General features: G+C 33.1%; 1 protein-coding gene across 1 annotated transcript; it reads left to right on the top strand.

The window, feature by feature from the left end:
• Positions 1-418: 418 nt before the first annotated feature.
• On the top strand, positions 419-6,032 carry LOC107896807 (alanine--glyoxylate aminotransferase 2 homolog 2, mitochondrial). Its single transcript, XM_041078905.1, has 9 exons — positions 419-768; positions 1,240-1,470; positions 3,068-3,238; positions 4,348-4,491; positions 4,604-4,783; positions 4,986-5,211; positions 5,309-5,422; positions 5,513-5,599; positions 5,680-6,032. The coding sequence occupies exons 1-9, from the start codon at positions 520-522 to the stop codon at positions 5,721-5,723; spliced, it is 1,446 nt and encodes a 481-aa protein (XP_040934839.1). The 5' UTR covers positions 419-519; the 3' UTR covers positions 5,724-6,032.
• The last annotated feature ends 6,109 nt before the right edge of the window (positions 6,033-12,141 follow it).

Genomic DNA, 12,141 nt, shown 5'->3' with positions numbered 1-12,141 from the left:
CAAATTTCATATGTTATTATTAATAAGTTTCAAATCTTACGTTTTATTATTTATTATATATTATTTTTAACTAAATATTTATATTCTAAATTTTTATTTCGGATGTGATAGGAATTATAATAGATTATAATTTTGAATTCTGGCCTAGTTATGGTTACCCTATTTCCAAATTTCACCATGGCTTTGGCAGACCCTGATATTAAAGTAGACCACCATGAGTGAGATATGTGGAAAGAGTTCAGCTTATAGCACGTGAGCAAGTGGCAACGTTCCATATGAATGAAGACAAAAGTGTAATTTTGATGGTAGAAGAGGGGTATTTTCTTTAACCTGCTAAAAGACAAAAACAAACAACTCAAGTACACGTCAACAAAGCCTCCTGCTCTATATAAACTTCCATTCTCAGTCCTTGCCTCCAATCAGATTATTATTACCTTTTCCTCACCACGCAGTCTCTAAACAACCAAACACAGTCCTACATTTTAGGAGTTTTTGTTTTTCGAATCTGCGGCGGAGATAATGATGCACAGATTTATTTCGGTCAGGAGGTTATTTTCGGAAACTAAATGTTCTCTTCCTTGCCAACTACGACGACGTTGCTTCTCTCAGGTGGCTCGAAATGAGATTGATAACAGGGATGATCTTGTTCGTAAAATGCCTCCTTTTGATTACTCTCCGCCTCCTTACACCGGTCCTTCCGCCGACGAGATCCTTTCCAAACGCAAGGAGTATCTTAGCCCCTCCATGTTTTACTTTTACACCAAACCGGTGAGTTACTTTTGTATCATTTCGAAACAATGGATCGTGGAGTTTTCAGATAAACATCTAAAATCAAATTAATTGTTATTCATATGTGTTCTTTTATGATTCAAAAGCGATACTCTTGATTAATTGACAGTCCTTTCGAAACGTCTACGACGTGATTTTGTTCATGCAAACTGTAGATTTTTAATTTGAAATTTTCATTAATTAACAATCTAAATCTCTTGTAATAGATTATTATTGTCTAACTTGATACTGCACTTATTTAATATCTGTTTGGCTGATTCTCAGATTCATTGAACTGAATAACGTTTGGCAGAAGATTTGTCCTTAGTTGAATTTTGTTTTCTCAGTGGTCCCCCCCTTCTCTCTCGTCTCGCGTGTATGTTAAATGTTAATTTTGTTATAATTAAAAATTATGAGTAATGAATATTCTGTTTTTCTTTTTTTCTCTCCTTTGTACTTTTTCGTTTTCAGTTGAACATAGTGGACGGGAGGATGCAGTACTTGTTCGATGATAAGGGACGAAGATACCTAGACGCATTTGGAGGGATTGCTACTGTGTGTTGCGGCCATTGTCATCCTGATGTGGTTGAAGCAATCGTCAATCAAACCAAGCGCTTGCAGCACTCCACTGTTCTTTACCTCAACCATGCCATCGCTGATTTTGCTGAGGCCCTTGCCAACAAGTTACCCGGCAATCTCAAGGTAATTGCTTACTAAATGCTCCACTGTTCCATCACACGCTCAATGGTTATGATAAACGCTTAATGGTTAAAGACGAACGAAGAATATACATAGAGAGAGATTTGAAGTTGTCGAGGGGAGGTGTCGATGGAGCGAGTTGTAGAGACTCTACAACGAGTGAGTTGGGTTTGGAATGTATATTTGATTTTTTCTCCAAACCAAATACCGATTTATTGAGAGGTTGGTCCGCACTTGACAAATGATATTTTTCAAATTTCTCTTAAATTTAATCCGTATTCTCAATAAAAATAAAATTAAATAATTATAAAATATATTTAAAATTGTAAGAATAACTTGTTAATATTAAAAAATAATTTGTTATTCAAAATATTAAATTTAAATATATTATATCAATATTAAAAAAAATATAATTTTTTCATGAAAAAAATATATATTTTATTTTTTAAATATAATGAGTAAAGTTGCATAGTAAAATTTTTAAATAAATTAAAGTTTTATTGTTTAAAAATTTTATAGTATTAAGTAAAATAATTAAATAAACATTGATAATTATAATACAAAAGAAAAATGTAATGTTATTAATATTTAATGATAATATTAATTTATAATTTCTTTTGAGAAATGTTAATATATAATTTGTGTAAAAGTAACTATTAATTCAGAATGTAATACAGCAATTAAGCATTTAAGCTCATAAATTTAATGAGATTTAAATTAAAAATGTGTCAAATTTCTCGTGCCAATTCGCAAATTTCATAAAAAATAGTTGAAAAGTTCCGGGATCAAAGATAATTTATTACATTTTAAAATAATTACTCAAGTTGAAGTTGCTAAAATCAAATTTGACATGAGTTGGGGCGGGGCCTCCCAGCCCGCTGAATTCGCCCCTGGAAATGATGGCTGACTCTCGTTCTATTTAGAATCAACCTGTATCCCTACGCATAAGTAGCAATAATGATTAATGTTTTGCACTAGACAAAAAAATAAAAGTTTATGTCAAATAAGAGTACCCCATTTCTTTTTTTTCTTCATCTGTAATGTATGAAGTTAGTTTTTTGGGTGAAAATGTTTCAATTCTGGCCATACCTTTAAATTGTTCTCTTCCGACTTCCAAGATGATTAACTTTTTTTTTAAAATTAATATTTAGTCGTGGTATTTTATTTTGGTTTGTAGATTAACTATAGTTGATGGATATCTATTTTCATTCTCGAGTATTATTGTCTTGGCTCTTTCATCCCGTACCCGTATGATTTTTATCTAGATGACTTGTATATCAAATATTAGATTCTATGAATAGATTAAAGTGCTATTGGATTTGGATGAAAATATAAATAACTTGAGGACTTTAATAGCCAAACAACTTTGGATGCCTCAAATAACAAGCGGTATAGAACATGCCTCATTCCTAGACGATAGCTACGAGATAAATTATGACTTAACTTGGAGTTGAAGAATGCACTAGGAAATTTTCATTTTTGTGTGCTCTTCATTGTGATACCATACATATTTGGATTTAAATTGGTCTGACCGTCTTTATTATTTTTTTGTATTGTATTTTTTATCATAAATTTTGACTTCTTTTTTGTGGCTGTGTAGGTTGTATTCTTTACAAATTCAGGTACAGAAGCAAACGAATTGGCAATGATGATAGCCAGGTTATATACTGGATGCCATGACATAATATCATTGAGGAATGCGTATCATGGAAATGCAGCGGCAACCATGGGAGCCACTGCCCAAAGTAACTGGAAGTTCAATGTTGTACAGGTATGTCGCTTCAAAGTAACTGGATGCTCTTATTGTTCATAGCACTTCATTTTAAGTATTGGTCCGGATATCAGTGTGTGATTACAGTAGCTGAAAATGAAATAACAAAGGTAGGTTGTGATTAGGACACTGATGTTATGTCAATCTTATATTGTTGTTGAATTTCGAGCCAATGTTATTTAACTATGGCTTGAACATTGTATTCTAATTTACATCCAATGTTTGCTTAGTTACTAAAAGAACTTTCTGTTATTGGTATGAATGATTTGAGAAGAGCAGTTATCAAAGTGTATAAAATGCTAAAGATATGCAAGTAGTATGTAGAGATGAGCTTCCTTTTTTTTCCTTTTATTAATTTCAATATATTAATAAAGGGAGACGGAGAAAACAAAATCATAAAAGAGGATACTCAATTGTGGAAAGTTATCTGCATTCTGTTTAAACTTATCAGCAAACTTGAGAATAGGTTTACCTCAAAGTTGTGTGGGTAGGAACTATGTATTAATGCGTCACATGATGTTAGTTAGTTCTTTTATTACATGACTCTTATTGTTTGGTATCTTTTACACCATAAGGTCCATAACTTTTAACAAGAGCAGGTGGCAAACCATGGCATATAATTTCAGTTGCAGCAAATGTTGATATAAAGACAAAAGTACATTTCAACATCTCTCCCAATTTTTGATCTTTTCTTTCTTAAGGGTGGAGATAGGTGGCCAGATTTCAATCATTCCCGTATGACAAAAGCTAACGAATCATTTATTAGACATGGTTAATTTATGTAATGTTTGTTTTGTACAAACGAATTTGTATGTATATTTATATTATCTGAACTAGATATAATTAAAAATAAAATCAACCTAATTGTCCAGTACTCATGCCCAAACTAGTCCTTATATTTGTTCTATACATGTAACCCACTGTTACTGCAACACATGACCTTTGCAATCCAATGGATAAATCATATGTACTGATTATGTGCTTATCATAAATTTCAAAAACTTGATATGTCCCAGTTCCCTTTTAATCTTCGGAGTATAGAAAGTTCTGGTATTATGAAATAGAACATGATATGTCAAGTATGCCTAACCCGAAAGTATGTGCATCAGAGTGGAGTTCATCATGCCTTAAACCCAGATCCGTACCGTGGTGTCTTTGGTTCTGATGGAGAGAAGTATGCAAAGGATGTTCAAGATCTTATCCAGTTTGGAACTTCTGGCAACGTTGCTGGATTCGTTTCTGAAGCTATACAAGTAATCTCCAATATTCGCCATCTCCTTCAATCTTCATTTTCTTCTATCAACTTTTCATGATATCCTACTGAAGACACATCACCTAACGTTCCCTTTATGTTTCCATTGATAGGGAGTTGGTGGAATCATAGAATTGGCCCCAGGTTACTTGCCTGCTGTTTATAGCACCATCAAGAAAGCTGGAGGCCTTTGCATTGCTGATGAGGTTCAGGCTGGGTTTGCTCGCACAGGAAGCCATTTTTGGGGATTTGAGAACCATGGGGTTGTTCCTGACATAGTGACGATGGCAAAGGTTTTTAGTTCTCTCATTTTCTTGGTTATGGAAATATCCTAGCTATCTCCCTTTGCTAGACATGCATTATAACAGTAATCTTACTCTGATAGTAGCAGTTCTTTTGATTTAAGCGGACCACACTACTGGACTTTGTTTTTGTGTAGCTTAGCTATTCACTTGCAGCTAACTTTTGTGCCTTGAAATGTTTATTTCATGACAGGGCATTGGAAATGGCATTCCTCTAGGTGCGGTGGTAACTACCCCTGAGATTGCGGAGGTCTTGACTCGCAGGAGTTACTTCAATACCTTCGGCGGGAACCCTGTATGTACCTCTGGAGGGCTAGCCGTCCTGAAAGTAATCGAAAAAGAAAAACTTCAGGAGAATGCATTTGTTGTCGGGACCTCTTTGAAAGAGAGGCTTACTGCACTGAAAAATAAATATGACCGTAAGCTTCATCCTTTCTCCTGTATATTCTATATGAAACATTCTCTAAACTAACGGTGACTGACATTGCTGATTGTACCATGTATGGATGTGTACAGTTATAGGGGATGTAAGAGGAAGAGGACTGATGCTCGGAGTCGAACTCGTCACTGATCAGAAGGTCAAGACTCCAGCAAAGCTTGAAACTATTCATGTAATGGATCAGATGAAAGGTTAGGGTTATTCCAATCCCCACTTTAATCCTACCATAGCATAAACTTTGCTTCTTAGTTAATAATGAATAAACTTTGGTATTCTTCTAGAACTTGGAGTACTGGTTGGGAAAGGTGGATTCTATGGCAATGTGTTTAGAATTACCCCTCCTCTCTGTTTCACTAAGGAAGATGCAGGTCAGTTACTCTTCCGCGGACTGATTATCATAGCGTCCAGAACGATTTTCTTTTTAATGAATGATAATTTCTTGTTGCAGATTTCCTTGTAGATGCGATGGATTACACCATGGAGAAGATGTGAAGCACCCGACTTAAAACGTGGATGAATGAAGATATGATGTTTATTCACAAAGTTGCTTTAATCCTTGCTCCCTATCGTAAGTGAAAAAAAGAATCATCGGTGCACAGAGATTTTCAGATTGAATAAGTTTTAAAAATTTGGTAGCTATGGTTTTTAAAAGCTGTTTTGATGAGTCAACAACTCGTTGTCTCTTGTTCAAACTCTTCCATGTTTGTGTTGCCGCATAACTTTGGCATTCATAAAAATTCAACATATGTTACTCATGGTAATTTGGGTTTATAAATTATGTCGAGCAGCGAGATTCTTGTATGTACCCAAATCCTTTTCCCGTAACTGATTTATGAAAAATTTATCACATCACATTCTGGGATTTGTTTAAAGAGGGGAGAATATTATTTTTTTTTAAAATATTTTTTCAATTAAACATAAATATATTTAATTGTTAAACTCAAAATTAAAGTCTATGTTTTTAAAGTGGAAATATTCCGTAGTTATATTTCTTGTTTTATTCATATAAATTATACATGTAAAATTTATCTTAAATAAAATTTTTTAATTATTTATTTGATGTATACATTTTTTTTAAAAGATGAAAAACTATTTACTTCTACTCATAAATTTCTCCCATTTTTAAATATTATATCTGTAGCATTATTTCCTGACTAAATATTTTGTACTGATCACATTTCATTAAAGTAGTATTATTAAAAACAATTTTAAAAGATTTATTATATTCATATATACTATTTATCAATATCAACTATTAATATTTTAAAACTAAACATATAATATATATTATGTTTAAATTTCTTAATCATATTTTTTTAAATGCTATAATTTTTTAAAAGTTTAAAAAATAATTAAAAGTAATTTAGTTAGTACAAACTTATGCATCAAAAAAGAAAAAAAAAACTAGTATATATATATTTGCTATCATATGGTAAAAGTATTAAGAAAGTTTTATATTTCGGGGCAGATTATATTTCGGCCCCTCAATTAAAAAATGGATAAATTAGCCCCTTCTGTTAAATTTTATCTGTCAAATGATCACGAAGACATGTTGAAAATTATTTTTTTATAGGTAAACTATAAAAATGGTCACCCAACTTTGCCTTTTGTTTTATTTTGATCTTCCAACTATTAATTTTTTCGATTTAGTCACTAAACTTTTCGAAATTGAACAATTTAGTCACTCTAAGCTGATGTGGGTTTTTTATTGGTCTAGTAACAAAATTAGCCCTTAATATATACACATTCTATCAATTTGATCCTAAATATAAAAAAAATAATTCAACAAAATTAGCCCTCAATGTAAACAAAAATTTTCATTTTAGTTCCAATTCTAAAAAATTAATAAATTTGACCCTCAACATTTACAAAATCTATCAATTTAGTCCTAACTCTAAAAATTTAAAAAATATTTAAAAAATTATTTTTAGCTCTATATAACCCATTGGCTAACTTATGTGAGATATTAAAAAAAAGAAAAAGAGTACCCTCTTTCAAGTCACTTGCAAAAAAACCCTAACAAATAACATTAAGACTAGATTGACATATTTTATAAATGTTGAGGGTCAAATTTATTGAATTTTTTAGCATTAGAACTAAAATGACAAATTTTGTAAACATTGAGGGCTAAATTTGTTGAATTTTTTATATTTAGGATCAAATTGATAGAATGTCTAAATATTTGAGGGCTAATTTTGTTAGTAGACCAATAAAAAACCCACATTAACTCATAGTAACTAAAATATTTAATTTCAAAAAGTTTAATGACTAAGTCAAAAAAATTAATAGTTGGGTAAGTCAAAAAAATTAATAGTTGGGTAATCAAAATAAAATGAAATGCATAGTAGGGTGACAATTTTTATAGTTTACCCATAAATTTTTTTTATCATTCCACATCATCATTTAACAGAAAAAATTTAATGGAGGGGCTACTTTGCACGTTTCAAAATGTATAAGGGCTAATTTGCCTTTTTTTTCAATGGGTGCCAAAGTGCAATCCGCCTCTAAGCATACCGGCTTCCCTGGTACTTTTAGCGCAATCATATCTGTCTATCTATCTATCTATCTGTCTGTCTGTGGTATAATGATAAATTTAGCATCTATTTTTCACCCATTTTGTCATTTTGGATCACTTTGGTCTTAAACTTTTAAGTTTTAGTCAAATTACTTTTTGTTAGATGAAAAAGCTCACAGAACTACAAAAAAAAAAAATTAACGGTATTAATGTAATAACTTGCGTGGTAATCTACATATACTTCATAAAAATTTAAATTTTTTTTTAAAAAACTTCATAAATGTTTTTAAAATAATTATTCACATCAACAATTAAGTATACATAAACTATCACTTGACCTGACACGTAAGTGGTATTAAAATTTAATAATTCGACAAACATTTTCATTAAAAAATAATTTGACTAAAAATTAAAGGTTGAGGGCCAAAGTAAATTAAAAAAATTTAGGATCAAAGTGCCAAAATGTATAAATATTTGGAGCTAAATTTATAATTATAATTATTGTTAGAATTAAGTGACCCGAATCATTATTTAAATAAAATACAGTGGTAAAATAAAATAAAAGAAGAATCCATATAGAATTACACTTCTTTTATTTTATTTTAGAATAAGGTTTTTTAAACCTTATTAAATTCTATCTATTTGATATTGATTAGAATAAGGTGTTTTAGTCTTACTAGAATATGACTTTACAAGCCTATAAATAGACATAGTCTATTCCTCTTGTAAGGATTAAAATTTTCGACATAGTGAGACATAGTCTATTCCTCTTGTAAGGATTAAAATTTTCGACATAGTGAATTTTATTCTTCTCTGCCCATGGTTTTTTTTCCAAAAGGGTTTCCACGTAAAAATTTGTGTGTTTCTTTATTTTTTATTTTATTTTATTTTATTTTTCACAAATTGGTATCAGAGCTTCCGGGTTGTTCATCTCAATTACAGTAATAGCATCTTTGAAGTCTGAAATTTCGCTGTTGGATCGCAACACCAGATTTGCATTGTGGCAGATTAAGATGCAAGCAGTTCTTGCGCAGATGGATCTAGAGGATGTCTTGCTAGGGATAGATAAGATGCCTTCCACATTAACAGATGAAGAGAAGAAGCGTAAGGATCGAAAGGCGTTAACACAATTACATCTGCATTTGTCCAATGAAATTTTGCAGGATGTGATGAAAGAGAAGACTGCCGCTACATTATGAAAGAGGCTAGAACAAATATGTATGTCGAAAACTCTAATAAGCAAGTTGCCTATGAAGCAGCATCTTTATGCTCATTGTTTGGAGGAAGGTGCGTCTATACACGAACACTTAACAGTGTTTAAAGAAATTCTCTCAAACTTGGAGGCCATGGAGGTTCAGTATGATAAGGAAGATCTAGGGTTGATTCTACTTTATTCGTTGCCCCCGTCTTATTCAACCATTAGAGACACGATTTTATATAACCGCGAGTCTCTCACAGTTGATGAGGTTTATGATTCTTTAACCTCGTATGATAAGATGAAGCATCTTGTGGTTAAACCCGACCTCAAGGAGAGGGTCTCATTATTCGTAGGAGATAAGATCGGAATGCTGATGATGATCGTGGTAGGACACAGGAACGGAATCCTCGTGGTAAATCTAAGGGTAGATCAAATCTTCAAACAGTGGTAAAACTTGTAACTTCTGCAAGAAGAAAGGGCATATTAAATCTAAGTTCTATAAGCTACAAAATAAGATTAAAAGGGAGGCTGCGAATCAAAAGGGAAAACAACTAGAAAATTTCGGTGAAGCTGATGTTGTAGAAGACTACAGCGATGGTGAACTTCTAGTCGCTTCTGTCAATGATTTTAAAGTAAGCGAGGAGTGGATACTTGATTCAGGCTGCACCTTCCACATGAGTCCCAATCGGGGTTGGTTTACAACTTACGAAACAGTGTCTGAAGGTGTTGTTTTGATGGGAAATAATACTTCGTGTAAAATCGCAGGTGTTGGAACAATTAAAGTTAATATGTTTGATGGAGTTAGCAGAATACTTAGTGACGTACGACATGTTCCAGAATTGAAAAGAAATTTAATTTCGTTGAGTACTCTTGATTCAAAAGGGTACAGATACACAGCTGAAAGTGGCATTTTAAAGATTTCCAAAGGGTCCCTTGTTGTGATGAAAGGGCAGAGAAAGATTGCCAAGTTATATGTTTTACAGGGTTCTACTATTACTGGTGATGCAGCTATCACTTCCTCTTCCTTGTCAGATGATGATATTACTAAACTTTGGCATATGCGCCTAGGGCATATGAGTGAGAATGGCATGACAGAATTAAGCAAAAGAGGACTTCTTGATGGGCAAGGAATTTGCAAACTGAATTTCTGTGAGCACTGTGTTTTTGGGAAGCAAAAGAGAGTTCGATTCATTAGCGGAATCCATAACATGAAGGGAACATTGGAGTATATTCATTCTGATCTGTGGGGGCCATCCAGAGTGCCTTCGAGAGGTGAAACTAATTATATGCTAACTTTTATTGATGATTTTTCTAGAAAAGTTTAGGCGTTCTTCCTGAAGCAGAAAAGCGATGTGTTTTCCGCATTTAAGTCTTGGAAAATTATGATTGAAAAACAGACAGGAAAACAGATAAAATACCTCCGCACAGACAATGGCTTAGAGTTTTGTTCTGATAAGTTTAATAGATTGTGCAAGTCAGAAGGGATCATGAGACACTTGATAGTTCGTCATACTCCACAACAAAACGGCATTGCAGAATGAAAGAACAGAACGATCATTGAGAAGGTTTGATGTATGTTGTCAAATGCTAACTTATCGAAGTCATTTTGGGCAGAAGCAGCCTCTACTGCATGTTTTTTTATTAACCGATCTCCATCCCTTGCCATTGAGAAAAAGACTCCACAAGAGTTATGGTCTGGTAATCCTGCTAATTATTCTGATTTAAATATTTTTGGGTGTCCTGCGTATGCTCATGTTGATAACGGAAAATTGGAACCGAGATCCATTAAATGCGTTTTTCTTGGTTATAAAGCTGGTGTAAAAGGGTATAAGTTATGGTGTCTTGAAAATAGAAAAGTTGTGATTAGCAGAGATGTTGTTTTTGATGAAACTGCTATGCTACCTAACTTATCTCTTAAAGACTCTTCCAATAAAGAAAATCAAAAATAGGTGGAGCATCAGATTAATACAGAGTCAACTCCTCAAGCCAGAACAAAAATTGAGAATAGAGTTGCTTCTTCACCACAATACTCTATCACCAAAAACAAAACTAAAAGAGAAATTAAACCTCCAAAGAAGTATGCCGAGGCTGATCTAGTTGCTTATGCTTTAAATGTGGCTGAAGATATAGATGCGAATCAAGAGCCATCTAATTATTCTGAGGCGGTTAGCTGTGAAGACTCAGAAAAGTGGATGTTTGCTATGCAAGAAGAGATTGAATCACTTTACAAAAACAGAACATGGGACCTTGCGAAACTTCTTAAAGGTAAAAAGGTTGTTCGTTGTAAATGGGTGTTTAAAAAGAAAGAAGGGACTCCAGAAGTTGAAGAACCCAGATATAAAGCAAAGCTTGTTGCAAAGGGTTACAGTCAAATTCCAGGAGTGGACTTCACAGATGTGTTCTCTCCAGTTGTTAAGCATAGTTCGATTCGAGCTTTGCTTAGTATTGTGGCCATGCATGATTTGGAGCTTGAACAGTTAGATGTAAAAACTGCATTTCTACATGGAGAACTTGAGGAGGATATTTACATTCAACAACCAGAGGGTTTTATAGTCTCAGAAAAAGAGGACTATGTTTGCTTGCTGAAAAAGTCCCTTTACGATTTTAAACAGTCACCGAGACAGTGGTACAAGAGGTTTGATTCCTTTATGACTTCTTTAAGAAAAATAGTGATGGTTCTTTTGTGTATCTACTTCTTTATGTTGATGACATGTTGATAGTAGCAAAAGATAAAGGAGAGATAAGAAAGGTCAAAACCCAACTAAGTAAAGAATTTGAGATGAAAGATTTAGGACCAGTAAAGAAGATACTTGGAATGGAGATTCTCAGAGATAGAAAAACAAGTAAATTGTACCTAAGTTAGAAGGGGTACATTGAGAAAGTTCTTTGCAGGTTCAATATACAGAGTGCTAAGCCTGTTAGTACTCCTTTAGCAGCTCATTTCAGACTTTCATCGGTTTTGTCTCCACAATCAGATAATGAGATTGAGTACATGTCACATGTTCCATACTCTAGTGCAGTGGGATCTCTCATGTATGCTATGGTTTGTTCACGTCTAGATTTATCATATGCAGTCAGTGCAGTTAGCAAATACATGGTGAATCCAGGTAAAAAACACTGGAAAGCAGTTCAGTGGATTCTAACATACTTACGAGGTACTACTGATGTTTGCTTACAGTTTGGAAGAACTAGAGATG

The sequence above is a fragment of the Gossypium hirsutum genome, chromosome A10 (genome assembly GCF_007990345.1).
Source record: "Gossypium hirsutum isolate 1008001.06 chromosome A10, Gossypium_hirsutum_v2.1, whole genome shotgun sequence".
Classification (NCBI taxonomy): Eukaryota; Viridiplantae; Streptophyta; class Magnoliopsida; order Malvales; family Malvaceae; genus Gossypium; species Gossypium hirsutum.
Note: the sequence above shows the minus strand (reverse complement) of the source record. Positions and strands in the feature narration are given on the sequence as shown.